Raw genomic sequence first — 21,524 nt, forward strand, 5'->3', positions numbered from 1 at the left:
CCTGGGCTGGGGCCAGCTGGGCTGGGGCCACCTGGGCTGGGGGCAGCTGGGCTGGGGGCACCTGGGCTGGGGGCAGCTGGGCTGGGGCCAGCTGGGCTGGGGGCACCTGGGCTGGGGGCAGCTGGGCTGGGGCCAGCTGGGCTGGGGGCACCTGGGCTGGGGCCACCTGGGCTGGGGGCAGCTGGGCTGGGGGCACCTGGGCTGGGGGCAGCTGGGCTGGGGGCACCTGGGCTGGGGGCACCTGGGCTGGGGCCACCTGGGCTGGGGGCAGCTGGGCTGGGGGCAGCTGGGCTGGGGGCAGCTGGGCTGTGTCAGACGTGTGTGTGGTGGGAACTCTCCTGCGGACAGTGTTACCATGGGTCTGTCCTCCCTCCATGTGCCTGGGAGAATTGTCCTCTCCTGTCTGCTCGGGCATTGATCCAGGGGAGGGACCCGGGGGGGCAGGCATTGGTATTCAGCAGGCTAGGCAGACTGATTGAGACTCATTCATATGGTTTGGCCCCCCAGGGCCACAGAGTCTGGGGATGGCTGGGCCAGTGTGGAGATACGTGCTGTCTCACACACACAACTGTTTAGTTTTGATTTACTTTTTTATCTATTCATGAATCGAGGGTGCACCCGACACAAACACTGTACCTACGTGTATCTTCACACACACACACACACACAGACACACACACACACTATGCTACTCATGCATAGGGTAACATTAAGTAGCACCAGAGAGGATCTGTGGCTGGTGGATGAGTGTCTGGTCGGACTCCTGCCAGAGTCTCCTGGTGAGCAGAGTCCCCTGGTGAGCAGAGTCCCCTGGTGAACAGAGTCCCCTGGTGAGCAGAGTCCCCTGGTGAGCAGAGTCCCCTGGTGAGCAGAGTCTCCTGGTGAGCAGAGTCCCCTGGTGAGGAGCAGAGTCCCCTGGTGAGCAGAGTCCCCTGGTGAGCAGAGTCCCTTGGTGAGCAGGCTGACTGTTGTACAGCGCTGTCATCACCCTGACAGGCCTTCAGCTGGGACAGATGACAGCAGCAGAGTTGCTAACTCAGTAATGAGAGCTCAGAACTGTCAGTAACGTCTCTGAATGATATCTACAGTCTTCCAGGAACCTTTCAGTCAAGGCATCTGCTATAAACAGCACACATTACACCAGTTTACCCATTACCTTCACCAGCCTCACCACCACCAGCCTCACCTCCACTATCCTCACCTCCACCAGCCTCACCTCCACCAGCCTCACCTCCACCAGTCTCACCTCCACCAGTCTCATCTCCACCATCCTCACCTCCACCAGCCTCACCTCCACCAGCCTCACCTCCACCATCCTCACCTCCACCAGTCTCACCTCCACCAGTCTCACCTCCACCAGTCTCACCTCCACCATCCTCACCTCCACCAGTCTCACCTCCACCATCCTCACCTCCACCAGTCTCACCTCCACCAGTCTCACCTCCACCATCCTCACCTCCACCAGTCTCACCTCCACCAGTCTCACCTCCACCATCCTCACCTCCACCAGTCTCACCTCCACCATCCTCACCTCCACCATCCTCACCTCCACCAGTCTCACCTCCACCATCCTCACCTCCACCAGTCTCACCTCCACCAGTCTCACCTCCACCATCCTCACCTCCACCATCCTCACCTCCACCAGTCTCACCTCCACCATCCTCACCTCCACCAGTCTCACCTCCATCAGTCTCACCTCCTCCAGTCTCACCTGCTTGCTTTCTCTCCCAGGTGGCTCTCAGGGTGGAGCACGTGTCATTACCCCGGAGGGCCCGTTCTCGGTGGAGGAGCTGACGTCAGACTCCATCTTCTACGTCCAGGACGCCCAGCGAAGCGCCCCCCAGGACTCAGTCCAATTCTACATCAGCGATGGCTCCAGCCAGACGGAGGCCTTCAGCATCCTGATGGACATTCAGGTCTGTGAGCACGTCAGCAGGTCTGCTGAATGGTGCTTCTGTCTCATGGAACCACATATCTGAACCACATGGAGCCTGCTTGAATGTAGAGTACTATCAATAATAGATATTATCGTACAAGTCTGTCAATGTTAAATGCTCCAAACTCCACTTAGATTCTATTTCTATAGTGAAGAAATATAACTTCAGACTTTCCCGGCTGATTGAAGTGATTGATCACTTGGTGGTTGTCATGGTTGCGGGGTTGGTGTGAAAGCATACCCAGCTGTATTTCTCTCTCACAGTAATCTTACCCCCAGAAATCCATCATTTAGCTGTGCTCAGACCTGGAGATGAATTGATGTCCTTACAAAGGTGTGCATGTGTGTGCGTGTGTGTTCATGTGTGTGTGTGTGTGTGTGCTCCAGAGCCAGGAGGACAGGCAGCCGGTGGTGTCTGTGAGCAGTGTTCATGTAGAGGAGAACTCCGGGGTGGTCATCACCAACTCCTCCTTCCACGTCCTGGACCACGACACTCCTGACAATGAGATCGTCATCACCATCACCAAGAAACCCTCCTACGGTACTAGAACACACACATACATGGACCCCCATCTTCTAAAACCAAGTGAAGTATAGCAAATCATATTGACCTAAAGTGAGAGTGTGTGAGTCTGTCCGCTGCACACACACACAGCTGCTCAGCCTGTCGCCCTCCCCAGGGAAGCTGCGGCGGCGCCAGTTCTACTCCCAGCCCCTGCTGGCAGGCCGCGTGCTGCCCCAAGGGGCCTCCTTCTCCTACCAGGACGTGCTGGATCACCTGCTGGTGTACACGCCCCACACTGCCAGCGGGGGCAGCGACCAGCTGGGCTTCTCTTTGACCGATGGGGTCCACACTGAGACAGGGACCCTGGAGTTCACCATGGACCTGAGGAGGAGCGAAGGACCACGCATGACCATCAACCGCGGCCTGCAGCTGGCCTCAGGTACGGAGGTGTTACACACATGAGTCAGGACAGGACATGGCTGTTAGCACATGTTACCTCACGTCTCCTGGCTCTGGAGCTACTTGAACTTTGATAGGTGGAAACCATTTCAACAATCTGTTTCTCATGATGTCGGATAGCAAGTCAAATCTGACATGTTAATCACATAACACTGCACTGAGCTGTACTGGCGTGGGCATCATCAGCACTGAGCTGTACTGGCGTGGGCATCATCAGCACTGAGCTGTACTGTGCTGTGTTCCCAGGCTCGTCCTCCAAGATCACTGAGCAGAACCTGAAGGGGACGGACGTGGACTCAGACAGCCTGAAGCTGTCGTACGTTCTGACCCAGGACCCGTCCGCTGGGCGTCTGCTACTGGGGCGGAGCGGCCACCAGGAGCCCATCTCCACCAGCAGAACCCTGCACAGCTTCACCCAGCAGGACGTCAACAAAGGTTCCCCTGGCTCCCCTCCCCAGACTCTCTCTGGGGCTTGAATCAAATCAAATCTTATTTGTAGAAGGCTTTTTACAAGAGTGTCAGAGGGCTTCACCTACACCCATAGAACTGCAACTAAACCAACCTAAATTCTCAAGGTTTTTCATGATCCCGTTCTGCAGTTAGATATCACTGTCTGAGGGATAGTATGTTGTGCTATACAGACAGTGCCAGATGTGATGTAGCTCTGAGGAGGTGAGCTAGCAGTGTGTGTGTGTGTGTATGTGTCCTGCAGGCCTGCTGGAGTACAGACATGAGAAGGGTGAGCCAGGAGGAAGTGTGTCCTTCAGGTTTGACCTGGTGGACCCAGACGGCAACAAGCTGCTGGACCAGTCCTTCATCATCAGTGTGCTTGGTATGTCTGCTGTATCCTGGAGGAGGAACACACCTCCATCCAGACACTCACACTCCTCCTCTCATCTTTTGGATCTCTTTTCTTTATCAGATTCTATTTCTGTAACTCTTGTGCTGCGCTGCCTCTAGGTGGATCCAACTTTCATTCTCACTCCATCCCTCATGCTTCTTTATTGTCTCCTCTCTGTCACTCTCTGTCAGTTGGTGTCTTTGTAACCCAGAACACATCATATTCTCATTGTTTCCCTTCTTTATTGTCCCGTCTCTTACCAAGCCTCTCTGTCCCCCAGAGGACCGCCTCCCCCCCTCAGTGCTGGTGAACAAGGGTCTGGTGCTGGACGAGAACTCTGTGAAGAAGCTGACCACACAGCAGCTGTCATCCAGTGACCAGGACAGTGAGCCCAGCGAGCTGCTGTACCGCGTCACCAAGCAGCCGGCTCTGGGACGCCTGGAGCATGTTGGGAACCCAGGTGACTGACTGACTGTGTGTGTGTGTGTGTGTGGGGGGGGGGGGTATCTGTGTTTGAAATGAAATCACACCCCAAAACTGTACTGTAAAATTTTAATATGGAAATTATCCAATAGAAAGCGTGGAAGTGATGAATGTGTGGTGTTGGAGTGAGCTGCCCTGACAGGCCAGTGAATTCTCAAGTCTCTGAGTCATTCATGCATTCTAATGACACCTTCACTTGATACCCTTCTGTTGATACCCTTCTGTTGAAGTAAGGCTTCATGCCTGAAATATGCAGGAACATTGCTGTGTATTAGCATTCCATACATTTACATATCATTCAGTATCTCTTCTGTCCTGAGCTGTGTCTTTAATCCTCCCAGCTCCTCCCAGCCTGCCCTCTGCTGGCAGGGCTGGAGAGGCACAGCTCCAACACGGCTGAATGAATAAAACATGGAAAATGTAATAGATGAAGTTAGCTAAATCAAATGTTTGTTGACTAGTTGATGCCGTGTGCTTCTAGGAGACATGGGGCATGCTGGCTGTGAACTAGTTCTGGAATGTCTTTGTTTGTATGAAGTATGTCTAGTTTGTTTAGACTAAATGTGTGAATGGATTTACTGTGGATGTATCTTCATGTAATACAGCTAACCTAACCTACACTTCAAACTCCCCCGCACACACTCCTTCCATCCCCCACACACTCCTCCCCTCCCCCACACACACTCCTCCAATCCCCGCACACTCCTCCCCTCCCCCACACACTCCTCCCCTCCCCCGCACACACTCCTCCACTCCCCCGCACACTCCTCCACTCCCCCGCACACACTCCTCCACTCCCCCGCACACACTCCTCCACTCCCCCGCACACACTCCTCCACTCCCCCACACACACTCCTCCCCTCCCCTGCACACTCCTCCACACACTCACACACACAGGAACTGGCATCAGCAGTTTCACGCAGGCTGACCTGGCGTCTCGAGGGGTCCAGTACGTTCACACCAGCGAGGAGGAGAAGCACGCTGATGAGTTCTCCTTCACCGTGTCGGATGGAGTTAACGAGGTACCTAACCCTGACCCTGACCCTACACTAACCCTAACCTGTAGCTACACTGGGTCCCTGATACTGGGATGTTACTAGATGAGTGGTGACAGTGTGTTCTGGGGCTCAGGTGTCCCAGACATTCTCCATCACGCTGCGTCCGCTGGACGACTCCCTGCCGCTGCTGCGCATCCCGGGGATGAGGGTGCAGGAGGGCGTGAGGAAGACCATCACAGAGTTTGAGCTGAAGGCCACAGACGCAGACACGGAGGTGAGGGAGGGCGGCCCCCTGGAGGACAGACACACATACTACACACTAGTACACACATACTACACACTAGTCTGCCTCCTGTGTAATCATGTCAATCATGTTTGTGGTGTACTTACCATTAAAGTGCAGCACAGTACCAACCCTAACCCTAGGGCAGTTTTCTTTTGTCTCTTGTATTCAATATTTAATCTGTGTAGCTACTTGAGCTGATGCCAGATACATGAAAGACAAGGTTCCACTTTTAGAAATCCTCAGAAGAAGAATCTCTGAGCGCCCTTCATTTTCTAAAATAAGATCACAACTGTTTACCTCCTCATCTTCAGTCTTGTCTGAATCACTTTCTTCCCTATTTTGAACTCTCACATGTTTTTACTCTGTATCTCTCCCACCCCCTCTCCTCCTCTTCCCCCTCTCTAGGAGGACTCTATCATCTTCACGGTGGTTCAGGCCCCGCGTCACGGCACCATCGAGCGGACCAGCAGCGGGCAGCACTTCAGACAGACCAGCAGCTTCTCCATGGAGGACGTGTACCAGAACCGCGTCAGCTACAACCACGACGGCAGCAACTCCCTCAAGGACCACTTCAGCTTCACTGTGGCCGACGGAACCAACCACTTCTTCATGGTGGAAGAGGACGGAAAGGAGGTGACCTGTGTGTGTGTGTGTGTGTAGGTGTGTAAATGTGTAGGTGGGTGTGTGTGTGTAGGTGTGTAAATGTGTAGGTGGGTGTGTGTGTGGATGTGTGTAGGTGTGTAAATGTGTAGGTGTGTGTACGCCTCTTTCCTGTTTCTCTTGCTGTTTTATACTTCTGTTTGAAATTAGAATTTGACAGCACATCTGTGAGTTCCTCAGTAGACTGTAACTTTTACTGACAACATTTTATCTTAGAAAATACAGCAAACATTGGGTTTTGAACATATTGAAAAAATGTAAATAGTTTGTCTGCAGACTCTGGGAAATTAACTTTCTCAAACGGTGTCTGAATGCACCTGTTCTGTGTAATCCCCTTCTGTAGGTCATGACAGCTGCTCCTCAAAAGTTTCATATTGAGATTCTCCCCGTTGACGATGGCACCCCTCGTATCGTCACCAACCTGGGCCTGCAGTGGCTGGAGTACATGGACAACAAGGTGACTTGTTGGGAAATCATGAAATCTTAACCATTTTCACATTACAGAATGCTATTTTCTTTATTGTGTTGCTTTTTTCAGTCATGTATGTGTTTGTACTGTCCAGGCCACCAACCTGATCTCCAAGAAGGAGCTGCTGACCATGGACCCAGACACGGAGGATGGCCAGCTGGTGTACCAGGTCACTACAGAGCCCAAACATGGCTTCCTGGAGAGCAAGCTCAAACCTGGCTCCCCCATCTCCACCTTCACTCAAGGTACCCAACAGTGGGACTGGCAGGAGAAGCAGTTAGAGCAGCTTATCTCCGCACACCTGCCGTCTCAAGTACATTCATACGACAAACCCTAATCCTAACCCTAACCCTAACCCTGAATCACCTGAATCCTCCTGAGTCCTCAAGGTTGTTGTTCTAACGTGTCCCTCGTCTCCCAGCCGACATCAACCTGGGCCTGGTGCGCTACGTGCTGCGTCAGGAGGGCTCCCAGGAGACCATGGACCTGTTCAGGTTTCTGGTGAAGGACAGCAAACCCAACGTGGTCCTAGACAACGTGTTCCACATCCAGTGGTCTCTCATCAGCTTCCAGCACAAGAGGTGAGATGTCACCACGCTTCACACGTGTTCCAGCTATGTGTGCACACATTACAAACATGCGTGCACACTGTTGGATACTAGATTCTATGTGATTAATATATCAAAGGTCAGCTTCATATTCATGAAAATACCCAAAACTAAAAACAAATGTCAACTGAATGTTAAGTGTTGTATTAACAATTATAATAATATAATAATAATAATAATAATATAAACAATAATATTGTTGTTATATAGGTGGAACACAGTTGGTACGTGGATATGTATTTACATGGATGTATGTATATGTGTGTGTATATATATATATTTTTTGGGGGGGGTTTTGTCTTGTGAATTTGGGATAAAAGTATAGAAATCAAACAGGAAGGTTATTATAAGGGAAATTAGAAGGAGAAGGGGTATGAACAAATACGTTTTGCTTCTTCATACCCCTTTTCAGACAAAATGTATTAATTCATATCTGAATGAATGTATACTTACAAGTTTATTCAATTAGAAATCTTGTGTATATTATTAGTTTCTATTTATGTTCAAAATGTATGTATGAATATGTAATGCGAGGCTAGGCGGAATAAGTATGTTGTTCACTTTTGTGGTAAATTGTCTGAAATAAATTCATAAATTCAAATTCAATTCAATTCAACAATGAACACAATTGTATGAATTCAGTCTCAGTAAACATCCGTGCTGTCTGGACGTGAGTCACAAGCTGTGCTCCTGTGTGTCTCAGTAAACATCCGTGCTGTCTAGACGTGAGTCACAAGCTGTGCTCCTGTGTGTCTCAGTAAACATCCGTGCTGTCTAGACGTGAGTCACATGCTGTGCTCCTGTGTGTCTCAGTAAACATCCGTGTTGTCTAGACGTGAGTCACAAGCTGTGCTCCTGTGTGTCTCAGTAAACATCCGTGCTGTCTAGACGTGATTTACAAGCTGTGCTCCTGTGTGTCTCAGTAAACATCCGTGCTGTCTAGACGTGAGTCACAAGCTGTGCTCCTGTGTGTCTCCGTAAACATCCGTGCTGTCTAGACGTGAGTCACATGCTGTGCTCCTGTGTGTCTCAGTAAACATCCGTGCTGTCTAGACGTGAGTCACAAGCTGTGCTCCTGTGTGTCTCAGTAAACATCCGTGCTGTCTAGACGTGAGTCACATGCTGTGCTCCTGTGTGTCTCAGCTACAACGTGAGTGAGAAGGCAGGCACAGTGGCGGTGACGGTGAAGCGGACAGGGAACCTGAACCAGTACGCCATCGTGCTGTGCCGTACAGAGCAGGGCAGCGCCACAGCAGGCCTGGGAGCCCGGCCCGGACAGCTGGACTACGTCGAGTACGCTGGGCAGGTACACCTCCACTATACACACCAGCCCTGAACTTCATCCACCAGTTCTGAACGCTCTAGTTATGAACACTGCGGCCTAGTTATGAAGTATGACTGTTTTAGCCTTGTTTCTCTGCCTCCACCCGCAGGTGCAATTTGATGAGCGTGAGGACACCAAGGTGTGCACCATCATCATCAATGACGACCAGGTGTTTGAGGGCGTGGAGAGCTTCCAGGTGGAGCTGAGCTTGCCTGCGTACGCACTGCTGGGTCAGGTGACGCGTGCCAGCGTCCTCATCAATGACACCGAGGACGAGCCCACGCTGCAGTTCCACAAGAAGACCTTCCATGCCAACGAGAGCTCTGGCTTCATCCACGTCCCCGTGGAGAGGACAGGTCAGGGGTCACCACCTTCTAGCAGGACAGTGTTCACCTTCTAGTAGGACCATGTTCAGGCTCCTGAGTCTACCTGGAACCTATCTTCATACTTCACCAGTCAAACTAATGTTTGTGTTCAATAAAAAACCTTAGTGATTTGACACACTAATGCCCCCCTTCCCCAGGTGACACGTCCAGCACGGTGTCAGCTGTGTGCTACACAGTGGGCCAGTCTGCCCAGGGCAGCAGCATGCAGGGCCTGGAGTCTGGCTCCGACTTCCAGACCCGCGGCATGACCCGGGACAGCCGCCTCATCTTCGGCCCCGGCATCAGCATGTCCACCTGCGACGTGCGGCTGGTGGACGACAGCGAGTACGAGCTCTCAGAGGAGTTTGAGTTGGTGCTGGCAGACGCCTCCGACAACACCCGCATGGGCGACATCACCGTGGCTACCGTGGTCATCGACGGGCCCAACGACGCCTCCACCGTCTCCCTCGGCAACGCCACGTTCACATTCAGCGAGGATGCCGGTAAGAGCTGAGAGGAGGAGGCCTTTTGAAGGATGTCATTTCAGATCCTTTAGGGGACCCATTTTGTCTCGTCAAACCTCTTTCAGTGTCAGTCACTGTGCTTCTCCCAAGATGTTTCCGTCATCTTTCTGAATCACTTATCTAAGCTTAGTTTCCTAAAAATATGATTGTTCAAGTCATGCCCTAACTGATTCAAATGTGTGAAGAGACAGTGAATGTTGAACCCTTTCAGAGGTGTGTAGACAGTCTTTACGCTGTGTGAACAGATGTGTTCCCCTCCTCCAGGCACCATAGAGATCCCGGTGCTGCGTCAGGGCAGTGACGTCTCCTCGCTGGCGTCGGTGTGGTGTGCCACGCGCCCCTCCAGCCCCCCTTCTGCCACCCCCGGGGTCGACTACATCCCCAGCTCCAAGAAGGTGGAGTTCAGACCGGGCTCAACACAGGAGGTACAACACTGCTCACATATACATTATATTGATCTATTTCTTTCAACTTTGCATAATTAAGTTTTTTAGCAGTTATGCGTAGAACGTAGAAGTTACGGTGGCTTTAAAATCGACCGTTTTCTGGGCCTGGATATGTGTAACCATGGTATACTTGTAGACATAGAGATCTAGATATGTAGATAAATATATAAGCAGCAGCATTCAGGTCCTCCTCCTCTTCCTGTCAGACGTGCAGCCTCACCATCGTGGACGACATCCAGAGCCCAGCCATCGAGGGCTCAGAGTCCTTCATCGTGTTCCTCAGCTCTCCACAGGGTGCTGTGCTGCTGGAGCCATCACAGGCTGATGTCATCATCACAGACTCCTTCCAGGACAGTATGTTACCCCACTGTAATAACACACTCCTCCCAGGACAGTATGTTACCCCACTGTAATAACACACTCCTTCCAGGACAGTATGTTACCCCACTGTAATAACACACTCCTTCCAGGTCCTTCCAGGACAGTATATACATGAACAATAATAATACATACTTCGTCCTAAACACAGTGGTCATGGGTATGGAGGATGTAATTCAAACCACTGACTCTGCCCCTCAGTTCCCAGCATGCAGTTTGAGAAGACGTCGTACGTGGTGAAGGAGAGGGACAGCGTGCTGCACATCCCCGTCCTGCGCTCCGGGGACTTGGCCGTCACCTCGTCCGTGCGCTGCTTCACACGCACCTCCTCCGCCATGGTGATGGACGACTTCCAGGAGCGGAGGAACGCAGACGAGTCCCGCATCACCTTCCTGAAGGGGGAGAAGGTGGGACCCAGAGATGGATGCACGGGCTATAAACATTTATGAAAGTACTTTATTTGAGGGGATTTATATGGAGACACTTGTTATTAAATTGCTGGGATGTCAGGTCTGCACCACCAGAAAGAACACATCGGCTTGAATGATAGAGGGGGTTTTATCGCCTCGTATTTTAGAGATCAGCCAAGGTTTTCAGACAGAAAAGCAGACTTTTTATGAGGGTGTTTCATATCTGTGAAGATCCTGTAAGTGATGTACCAGTGTGGAGCGTAGAGCAGAACCATGTGTGTGCTCCCGGCAGGTGAAGAACTGCACTGTCCACATCAACGATGACTCTGTCTTCGAGCCCGAGGAGGAGTTCCAGGTGCATCTTGGGACACCACTGGGAGACCACTGGACTGGCGCCATGGTGGGCGTTAGCGATGTTGTCACGGTGACCATCACCAACGACGAGGACGGTGAGCTCACGCTCTGTCACGCTTTGATGGAAGACTAAACAGCTCTTTAGTTTCATTCATTCAGCGACGCTTTTATCCAAAGCAACGTTCAAATAGAAAGTGCAGCAGCAGATCGAGGATCAGAAGTGGGTACAAGTGTGTCTTCAACAGAGTTGCATGGTGAATGAGAGAGGAGTGACCCGATTGTTAGTTTCCTCAAGCACCACAATGACTCTTGCTTAGAGACTTGTTCCTCTTGTGGTTATTGGTAACTGAGTTACATTTTTGTACTCGCTATAATATATTGTTTTTATTGTTGCTTGTTTTTCCACAGGTACACTTGCACTTATAGCGGTTGTTCATGTTGTTTAATTGTAAACAATTGTTGTTTAATTGTAGCTTGTTTAACTACATGCTCTTATGGTTCTTCCCTTTGGCACTTATTTTGGTTGTTCACAATATGTGCTTTATGTTTTGGCTACTTGCAATGTTTAGGGGCTACCTCGTTGTTCTGATCAGTGACCTTTGCACTTTGTAAAGCTCTCTTGGAAGTCGCTTTGGATAAAAGCGTCTGCTAAATGAATACATGTAAATGTAATGAGTACTATTAGTTCACTGTGAATGAGAGAGGAGTACTAGTAGTTCTAACAGTGTTTTGGTGGTCAGCGTCAAGGTCAGTGTAAAGTGACCACATGTCATCTCTCATGTGTTTAAACCGTGCTGTCCTCTCCTGCCCCCAGCACCCACCGTCCAGTTTGAGCAGGCTTCCTACCAGGTGCGTGAGCCCCCTGGCCCGGACGGCGTGGAGGTTCTCAGCATCAAGGTGTTCCGGCGGGGCGACCAGGACCGCACCTCCAAGGTGCGCTGCAGCACTAGGGACGGCTCCGCCCAGTCAGGCATCGACTACAACCCCAAGAGCCGCGTGCTGAAGTTCACCCCGGGTCAGTACCTGGTCCTGCCTGGGTCTGCCTGAGCCTCTGTAGGGAGATGCTGCTGGGTTGTTGGTCCTGAGACAGCGAGACCTTCAGGGGCTTGGCTAGTCTATGGCTTGGCTCGTCTCTGGCTTGGCTAGTCTCTGGTTTTGTTCATGGCTGATATTATCTCCTTTTCAAATCTTAATATTGTTGTCCAGGAATGGACCACATCCTGTTCAAGGTGGAGATTCTGTCCAATGAGGACCGGGAGTGGCACGAGTCCTTCTCATTGGTCCTGGGGCCCGATGACCCTGTGGAGGCTGTGCTTGGAGAGATCACCACGGCAACGGTCACCATCCTGGACCAGGAAGCTGCAGGCAGTCTCATCCTCCCGGCGACACCCTTCGTGAGTTTGACAGTTTGACAGTTTGACAGATTGACAGATTGACAGATTGACAGATTGACAGTTTGACAGTTTGACAGACAGATTGACAGTTTGACAGTTTGACAGTTTGACAGATTGATAGATTGACAGTTTGACAGTTTGACAGATGCAGATATTTAACACAAATATAAATGCACCTGAACTTTCTTTCCAGTCCTGCTGCACAACATCATTAGCCTGTATTTATAGTGTGCTTACAGTTAGAGGGCACATCCTGTCAAAACATCTGCCGCTCTGGATAATGACACTACAGATGCTCCCTCACACATTCATTAGTAACCTTTCTTGTTCGGCTGCCTAAAATGACCCCAGGGCATCATATGCATCGGATCTGAGCTCTTGTGAAAGTTGGTCCACAAAAATAGGGACAAAAAACCTAGGGTTGAAACCAGGGGGAATCTGGTGTGATGAATGATGATGATAGATGGAAGCTATTGTATGTGCAGGAGCCTTTTAAAAATAGAGTTATGAATAAAAAAATGATACATGCACAATGTAGTGACCTACATGACTTTGAGGCCCAACTTTGTATCTGGTACAGAAATCCCCCAACATAAGAAACTCTTCTTGCCAGCTGAGTGAAGGGTTAGGGTGAAGGGAGGAGTACTGACAACATGTCTCTCTCTTTCTCTCGCCTTCTTGCCATCGTTTTTTCTCTCCATCATTCTTTCCCTCCCTCTCTTTTCCCACACTCTCCTTATCCTCCCTCCCTCCCCCAGGTGGTCTCCCTCGCTGACTATGACAACGTCCAGGAGGTCACCAAGGAGGGCAGTAAGAAGACTGCCTCCCCAGGGTACCCACTGGTGTGTGTGACGCCCTGCGACCCCCACTACCCCGGGTTCCCAGTGACCAGGCAGCGCTGTGAGGAGGCCGGGATCAACCAGACCTCCGTCCACTTCAGCTGGGAGGTGGCCGCGCCCACCGACGCCAGCGGGGCCCGCTCCCCCTTCGAGACCGTCACCGATACCACACCTTTCACCAGCGTCAATCACATGGTGAGTGTGTGTGTGTATCTGACACCGCTCGTGTGTGAGTCTGCCTCCATATCGTAGCCTGTGTATCACACTGTGGTGTCTCCAGGTGCTGGACAGCATCTACTTCAGCCGCCGCTTCCACGTGCGCTGCGTGGCGCAGGCGCGGGACCGGGCGGGGCACCTGGGCACCCCGCTGAGGAGCAACATCCTCACCATTGGCACCGACGGCTCCATCTGCCACACCCCCGTCACCACAGGGACTGCCCGCGGCTTCCAGGCCCAGTCCTTCATCGCCACGCTCAAGTACCTGGACGTGAAGCACAAGGAGCACCCCAACCGGTAAGGACAGGGCCTGCGGTGCCGGCACAGTGACTAGCACGGCTCTGCACTGAATCATCTTTCATAATCTCCTACATTTGGCCATGACTGTGTGGTGTGAAGCAGCTGGTGCTCTCTTCCTCTGCAGGATCCACATCTCTGTGCAGATCCCCCACCAGGACGGCATGCTGCCCCTAGTGTCCACCATGCCCCTCCACAACCTGCACTTCCTGCTGTCTGAGTCCATATACAGGCAGCAGCACGTCTGCTCCAATCTGGTCACCCTCAAAGACCTGCAGGGGATCTCTGGTGAGCATGGTACCAGCAGCACACACACACACACACACACTTTAGAACACACAGAACTACTGGAATACACCTCAACCACACACACACAACAGTCATCTGAGTTAGTGGATTATCATCTCCAAATCCATTGATCAACAGTGATACCCAAGTCATCCTTAACAAGCTCATCTCTCCCCTGTGTGTATCGTAGAAGCGGGATTCCTGGATGACGTTTCGTTCGACAGCATCTCTCTGGGCCCCGGCTACGACCGTCCGTACCAGTTCAACCCCAGCGTGCGTGAGCCCCGGAGCCTTCAGCTGTACAAGCACCTCAACCTGAAGAACTGCATCTGGACGTTCGACGCCTACTACGACATGACAGAGCTCATCGACGTCTGTGGAGGGTCCGTCACGGCCGACTTCCAGGTACTCAGCGCCCTCTAGTGGTGGACAGAGCACACTGCACTGTCCTAGCCTGTGTCATGTTTCAATTCTGTTTAGCAGATGTATATCTGACTGTATATATGAATGTGTATAAGGTGTATGTTGCTGTGTGTCTCAGGTGCGTGACTCGGCCCAGTCCTTCCTGACGGTGCAGGTTCCTCTGCATGTTTCCTACATCTACGTTACTGCTCCGCGGGGCTGGGCCTCCCTGGAGCACCACACCCAGATGGACTTCTCCTTCTTCTACGACACCGTACTCTGGAGGACCGGTCAGTCTCACCCTAACCCTAACCCTAACCCTGACCCCCCCTCTACACAACACCTGCCCTCTAACCCTGACCCCCCCTCTACACAACACCTGCCCTCTAACCCTGACCCCCCCTCTACACAACACCTGCCCTCTAACCCTGACCCCCCCTCTACACAACACCTGCCCTCTAACCCTGACCCCCCCTCTACACAACACCTGCCCTCTAACCCTGACCCCCCCTCTACACAACACCTGCCCTCTAACCCTGACCCCCCCTCTACACAACACTTGCCCTCTAACCCTGACCCCCCCTCTACACAACACCTGCCCTCTAACCCTGACCCCCCCTCTACACAACACCTGCCCTCTAACCCTGACCCCCCCTCTACACAACACCTGCCCTCTAACCCTGACCCCCCCTCTACACAACACCTGCCCTCTAACCCTGACCCCCCCTCTACACAACACCTGCCCTCTAACCCTGACCCCCCCTCTACACAACACCTGCCCTCTAACCCTGACCCCCCCTCTACACAACACCTGCCCTCTAACCCTGACCCCCCCTCTACACAACACCTGCCCTCTAACCCTGACCCCCCCTCTACACAACACCTGCCCTCTAACCCTGACCCCCCCTCTACACAACACCTGCCCTCTAACCCTGACCCCCCCTCTACACAACACCTGCCCTCTAACCCTGACCCCCCCTCTACACAACACCTGCCCTCTAACCCTGACCCCCCCTCTACACAACACCTGCCCTCTAACCCTGACCCCCCCTCTACACAACACCTGCCCTCTAACCCTGACCCCCCCTCTACACAACACCTGCCCTCTAACCCTGACCCCCCCTCTACACAACACCCACCCTGACCCTGACTCTGACCCAGCTGTCCCTCTGTCAGAGAGCTGTGGTAGCAGCTGTGTCCTCTCCTTCCACAGGCATCCAGACAGACAGTGTGCTCTCAGCCAGGCTGCAGATCATCAGGATCTACATCAAAGAAGATGGACGACTGGTGATAGAATTCAAGACCCATGCCAAATTCAGAGGTGAGGCCTCAGTCTTGTGGCCCATTATGTACAAACAGAATACTTTATAGTCTGCACAACACCGTTTGTGCTCAATACAGTCTTGTGAAAAGGTTGGTACAGCATCTTACACTGCATATGTTAGCATGTATTATATAAATATATTATTAAATATATTGACATCTTATCCCCAGGTCAGTTTGTCCCAGAGCACCATACCCTGCCGGGGCACAAGTCCCAGCTGCTGGCTCCAGACCACCTGGGGGGGGTAGAGTTCCACCTACAGCTTGTGTGGAGCGCCCAGTCCTTCGACTCCCCGTACCAGCTGTGGAGGGCAACCAGCTCGTACAGCAGGTAGGGTGCTGTGGAGGAGACTCAGCTGCAGCCATGACCATAGAGTACAGCAGGTAGGGTGCTGTGGAGGAGACTCAGCTGCAGCCATGACCATAGAGAACAGCAGGTAGGGTGCTGTGGAGGAGACTCAGCTGCAGCCATGACCATAGAGTACAGCAGGTAGGGTGCTGTGGAGGAGACTCAGCTGCAGCCATGACCATAGAGTACAGCAGGTAGGGTGCTGTGGAGGAGACTCAGCTGCAGCCATGACCATAGAGTACAGCAGGTAGGGTGCTGTGGAGGAGACTCAGCTGCAGCCATGACCATAGAGTACAGCAGGTAGGGTGCTGTGGAGGAGACTCAGCTGCAGCCATGACCATAGAGTACAGCAGGTAGGGTGCTGTGGAGGAGACTCAGCTGCAGCCATGACCATAGAGAACAGCAGGTAGGGTGCTGTGGAGGAGACTCAGCTGCAGCCATGACCATAGAGTACAGCAGGTAGGGTGCTGTGGAGGAGACTCAGCTGCAGCCATGACCATAGAGTACAGCAGGTAGGGTGCTGTGGAGGAGACTCAGCTGCAGCCATGACCATAGAGTACAGCAGGTAGGGTGCTGTGGAGGAGACTCAGCTGCAGCCATGACCATAGAGTACAGCAGGTAGGGTGCTGTGGAGGAGACTCAGCTGCAGCCATGACCATAGAGTACAGCAGGTAGGGTGCTGTGGAGGAGACTCAGCTGCAGCCATGACCATAGAGTACAGCAGGTAGGGTGCTGTGGAGGAGACTCAGCTGCAGCCATGACCATAGAGTACAGCAGGTAGGGTGCTGTGGAGGAGACTCAGCTGCAGCCATGACCATAGAGTACAGCAGGTAGGGTGCTGTGGAGGAGACTCAGCTGCAGCCATGACCATAGAGTACAGCAGGTAGGGTGCTGTGGAGGAGACTCAGCTGCAGCCATGACCATAGAGTACAGCAGGTAGGGTGCTGTGGAGGAGACTCAGCTGCAGCCATGACCATAGAGTACAGCAGGTAGGGTGCTGTGGAGGAGACTCAGCTGCAGCCATGACCATAGAGTACAGCAGGTAGGGTGCTGTGGAGGAGACTCAGCTGCAGCCATGACCATAGAGTACAGCAGGGGAGACTCAGCTGCAGCCATGACCATAGAGTACAGCAGGTAGGGTGCTGTGGAGGAGACTCAGCTGCAGCCATGACCATAGAGTACAGCAGGTAGGGTGCTGTGGAGGAGACTCAGCTGCAGCCATGACCATAGAGTACAGCAGGTAGGGTGCTGTGGAGGAGACTCAGCTGCAGCCATGACCATAGAGTACAGCAGGTAGGGTGCTGTGGAGGAGACTCAGCTGCAGCCATGACCATAGAGTACAGCAGGTAGGGTGCTGTGGAGGAGACTCAGCTGCAGCCATGACCATAGAGTACAGCAGGTAGGGTGCTGTGGAGGAGACTCAGCTGCAGCCATGACCATAGAGAACAGCAGGTAGGGTGCTGTGGAGGAGACTCAGCTGCAGCCATGACCATAGAGTACAGCAGGTAGGGTGCTGTGGAGGAGACTCAGCTGCAGCCATGACCATAGAGTACAGCAGGTAGGGTGCTGTGGAGGAGACTCAGCTGCAGCCATGACCATAGAGTACAGCAGGTAGGGTGCTGTGGAGGAGACTCAGCTGCAGCCATGACCATAGAGTACAGCAGGTAGGGTGCTGTGGAGGAGACTCAGCTGCAGCCATGACCATAGAGTACAGCAGGTAGGGTGCTGTGGAGGAGACTCAGCTGCAGCCATGACCATAGAGTACAGCAGGTAGGGTGCTGTGGAGGAGACTCAGCTGCAGCCATGACCATAGAGAACAGCAGGTAGGGTGCTGTGGAGGAGACTCAGCTGCAGCCATGACCATAGAGTACAGCAGGTAGGGTGCTGTGGAGGAGACTCAGCTGCAGCCATGACCATAGAGTACAGCAGGTAGGGTGCTGTGGAGGAGACTCAGCTGCAGCCATGACCATAGAGTACAGCAGGTAGGGTGCTGTGGAGGAGACTCAGCTGCAGCCATGACCATAGAGTACAGCAGGTAGGGTGCTGTGGAGGAGACTCAGCTGCAGCCATGACCATAGAGTACAGCAGGTAGGGTGCTGTGGAGGAGACTCAGCTGCAGCCATGACCATAGAGAACAGCAGGTAGGGTGCTGTGGAGGAGACTCAGCTGCAGCCATGACCATAGAGTACAGCAGGTAGGGTGCTGTGGAGGAGACTCAGCTGCAGCCATGACCATAGAGTACAGCAGGTAGGGTGCTGTGGAGGAGACTCAGCTGCAGCCATGACCATAGAGTACAGCAGGTAGGGTGCTGTGGAGGAGACTCAGCTGCAGCCATGACCATAGAGAACAGCAGGTAGGGTGCTGTGGAGGAGACTCAGCTGCAGCCATGACCATAGAGTACAGCAGGTAGGGTGCTGTGGAGGAGACTCAGCTGCAGCCATGACCATAGAGTACAGCAGGTAGGGTGCTGTGGAGGAGACTCAGCTGCAGCCATGACCATAGAGTACAGCAGGTAGGGTGCTGTGGAGGAGACTCAGCTGCAGCCATGACCATAGAGTACAGCAGGTAGGGTGCTGTGGAGGAGACTCAGCTGCAGCCATGACCATAGAGTACAGCAGGTAGGGTGCTGTGGAGGAGACTCAGCTGCAGCCATGACCATAGAGTACAGCAGGTAGGGTGCTGTGGAGGAGACTCAGCTGCAGCCATGACCATAGAGAACAGCAGGTAGGGTGCTGTGGAGGAGACTCAGCTGCAGCCATGACCATAGAGTACAGCAGGTAGGGTGCTGTGGAGGAGACTCAGCTGCAGCCATGACCATAGAGTACAGCAGGTAGGGTGCTGTGGAGGAGACTCAGCTGCAGCCATGACCATAGAGTACAGCAGGTAGGGTGCTGTGGAGGAGACTCAGCTGCAGCCATGACCATAGAGTACAGCAGGTAGGGTGCTGTGGAGGAGACTCAGCTGCAGCCATGACCATAGAGTACAGCAGGTAGGGTGCTGTGGAGGAGACTCAGCTGCAGCCATGACCATAGAGTACAGCAGGTAGGGTGCTGTGGAGGAGACTCAGCTGCAGCCATGACCATAGAGTACAGCAGGTAGGGTGCTGTGGAGGAGACTCAGCTGCAGCCATGACCATAGAGTACAGCAGGTAGGGTGCTGTGGAGGAGACTCAGCTGCAGCCATGACCATAGAGTACAGCAGGTAGGGTGCTGTGGAGGAGACTCAGCTGCAGCCATGACCATAGAGTACAGCAGGTAGGGTGCTGTGGAGGAGACTCAGCTGCAGCCATGACCATAGAGTACAGCAGGTAGGGTGCTGTGGAGGAGACTCAGCTGCAGCCATGACCATAGAGAACAAGAGGGCTGGAAGTGCTGGGCCTCATTACATTTACATTTATGCATTCAGCAGACGCTTTTATCCAAAGCGACTTCCAAGAGAGAGCTTTACAAAAGAGCATAGGTCACTGATCATAACAACGAGGTAGTCCCAAACATTGCAAGCAGCCAAAACATGAACCATACATTGTGAAAAAATAAACAAGTGCCAAAGGGAAAACCCATGAGAGCATGCAGTTATACAAGTTACAAATTAAAACAACATTAACCTCAAAAAGTGCAAGACTGTACCTGTAGAAAAACAATCAACGGTAAAATATTTCACAGCGATTACAAGAGTTAACTTTGTTATGACTAACCTACAAGAGCAACAAGTCTCTCAATAAGAGTCATTGTGATTCTGGAGGATTACGACTCAAATGGCGCATGTCGATCGGGACTTGGAATCTGTAGTTGCACCTGGTGTCAGAGACATACAGTTCTGAGTCTTGCTATTCTGCGTAATTCCCTCGCCAATCTACACTCTCTGAAAAGAGAAGGCTGTGAAACATTGGACATTTAACCTTCACTTGTTGTGTGCATTCCTCTCTTATTACAAATGTCCAATCTGTCAGTCAGTGTGGCTCCCTGACATGTAATGTGTGTTCCAGGAAGGACTACTCTGGGGAGTACACCGTGATACTGATCCCCTGCACGGCCCAGCCCACCCAGCCCTGGCTGGACCCGGGGGACAAGCCCCTGTCCTGCACTGCCCACGCCCCGGAGAAGTGCGCCTCCACACACACCACCAGGCTCTCTGTCACAACAAACACACCTTAATGCAAAGCACCCACACAAACACACACACACAAACACACCTTAATGCAAAACACCCCCCCCCCCACACACACACACACACCTTAATGCAAAACATCCCCCCCCACACACACACACACACCTTAATGCAAAACACCCACACAAACACCTTGATGCACTGCCTCAAAATGCAGTCTTCCCATTCAAGGGAGGTGAATAGTGCATCAAATGTATTTTGTATTTGTTATCATCTGCCTTGGGTCTTCGATGTTGTGCATCATCATAAAGTGTCCCCTGGCGTGTCTCTCCTGGTTCAAAGGTTCCTGGTGCCCATCGCCTTCCAGCAGACCAACCGCCCGGTCCCCGTGGTCTACTCCCTCAACACAGAGTTCCAGCTGTGCAACAACGAGAAGGTCTTCATGCTGGACCCAGCCTCAGCTGACATGTCCATGACTGAGATGGACTACAAGGGGGCCTTCTCCATGGGTAGGGAGGAACTGCACACCTGCTAGGGAGGATCTCAAACTTGAACAAAAGTCAGTTGTCCCTTTCAGTGTTTGTTACAGTCTGAGTGACAAGTTTGTAATAAAGTGCTTTAAGGGTGCTGTAGGGGGAAAGGTTGTAGTGAGCTCGTAGACAAGCATCAGTCGTCATGGTTGCAATGTCTCCCTCTGCTGCCCCCTCAGGTCAGACCCTGTACGGCAGGGTGCTGTGGAACCCGGAGCAGAACCTGAACGCAGCCTACAAGCTGCAGCTGGAGAAGGTGTACCTGTGTACGGGCCGAGACGGATACGTGCCGTTCTTCGACCCCACAGGAACCCTGTACAACGAGGGGCCTCAGTACGGCTGCATCCAACCCAACAAGCACCTCAAACACAGGTTCCTGCTGCTGGTAAAGATGCTCTCTCGCTCTCACACAACATAACTGAGCTGCTTCCATCCTCAGGGACGAATCAAACCCCCTCATGAGGATGTGACTACCAGCAAACCCTCCTGTTGACCAGTAGTCTGGTGTTCCATGATGAGGTGTTACACAGCAAGCCTGGTTCTTGGTGTAAAGAGGTAGAAGGATCTCTAGAATGTTCTAGATCTAACTATCATGGTGTAGTGTCCCCATGGTTGGATTGTGAGTTTGATACGAGCTGCATCTTAAACCGTGGTATGTCATCTGCCATGAAAGCCCATCCACCAGTTCCAGGTTCTTCTGGTTCCAGGCTCTTGTGGGGCAGGTATCAGAGAG

The 21,524-nt window shown here is 52.5% G+C and overlaps 1 protein-coding gene across 1 annotated transcript in view; it reads left to right on the plus strand.

The window, feature by feature from the left end:
* The window catches only part of fras1 (Fraser extracellular matrix complex subunit 1), a 100,298-nt gene that overhangs the window by 75,807 nt on the left and 2,967 nt on the right, over positions 1 to 21,524 (plus strand). The window contains exons 41-71 of the mRNA XM_084694871.1: positions 1,732 to 1,916; positions 2,324 to 2,477; positions 2,617 to 2,880; positions 3,147 to 3,335; positions 3,613 to 3,732; positions 4,022 to 4,201; positions 5,122 to 5,246; positions 5,356 to 5,496; positions 5,914 to 6,141; positions 6,512 to 6,625; positions 6,732 to 6,882; positions 7,059 to 7,218; positions 8,389 to 8,551; positions 8,679 to 8,925; positions 9,093 to 9,437; positions 9,723 to 9,883; positions 10,111 to 10,258; positions 10,484 to 10,689; positions 10,985 to 11,141; positions 11,861 to 12,061; positions 12,253 to 12,440; positions 13,199 to 13,474; positions 13,560 to 13,792; positions 13,920 to 14,080; positions 14,271 to 14,485; positions 14,622 to 14,772; positions 15,696 to 15,803; positions 15,977 to 16,136; positions 20,140 to 20,256; positions 20,604 to 20,770; positions 20,971 to 21,176. Coding sequence (XP_084550997.1) covers positions 1,732 to 1,916; positions 2,324 to 2,477; positions 2,617 to 2,880; positions 3,147 to 3,335; positions 3,613 to 3,732; positions 4,022 to 4,201; positions 5,122 to 5,246; positions 5,356 to 5,496; positions 5,914 to 6,141; positions 6,512 to 6,625; positions 6,732 to 6,882; positions 7,059 to 7,218; positions 8,389 to 8,551; positions 8,679 to 8,925; positions 9,093 to 9,437; positions 9,723 to 9,883; positions 10,111 to 10,258; positions 10,484 to 10,689; positions 10,985 to 11,141; positions 11,861 to 12,061; positions 12,253 to 12,440; positions 13,199 to 13,474; positions 13,560 to 13,792; positions 13,920 to 14,080; positions 14,271 to 14,485; positions 14,622 to 14,772; positions 15,696 to 15,803; positions 15,977 to 16,136; positions 20,140 to 20,256; positions 20,604 to 20,770; positions 20,971 to 21,176 — 5,621 coding nt within the window. The remainder of the gene's footprint in view (positions 1 to 1,731; positions 1,917 to 2,323; positions 2,478 to 2,616; positions 2,881 to 3,146; positions 3,336 to 3,612; positions 3,733 to 4,021; positions 4,202 to 5,121; positions 5,247 to 5,355; positions 5,497 to 5,913; positions 6,142 to 6,511; positions 6,626 to 6,731; positions 6,883 to 7,058; positions 7,219 to 8,388; positions 8,552 to 8,678; positions 8,926 to 9,092; positions 9,438 to 9,722; positions 9,884 to 10,110; positions 10,259 to 10,483; positions 10,690 to 10,984; positions 11,142 to 11,860; positions 12,062 to 12,252; positions 12,441 to 13,198; positions 13,475 to 13,559; positions 13,793 to 13,919; positions 14,081 to 14,270; positions 14,486 to 14,621; positions 14,773 to 15,695; positions 15,804 to 15,976; positions 16,137 to 20,139; positions 20,257 to 20,603; positions 20,771 to 20,970; positions 21,177 to 21,524) is intronic.

This window comes from Hypomesus nipponensis, chromosome 28, assembly GCF_054491055.1.
Source record: "Hypomesus nipponensis isolate SF chromosome 28, ASM5449105v1, whole genome shotgun sequence".
In the NCBI taxonomy this organism is placed as follows: domain Eukaryota; kingdom Metazoa; phylum Chordata; class Actinopteri; order Osmeriformes; family Osmeridae; genus Hypomesus; species Hypomesus nipponensis.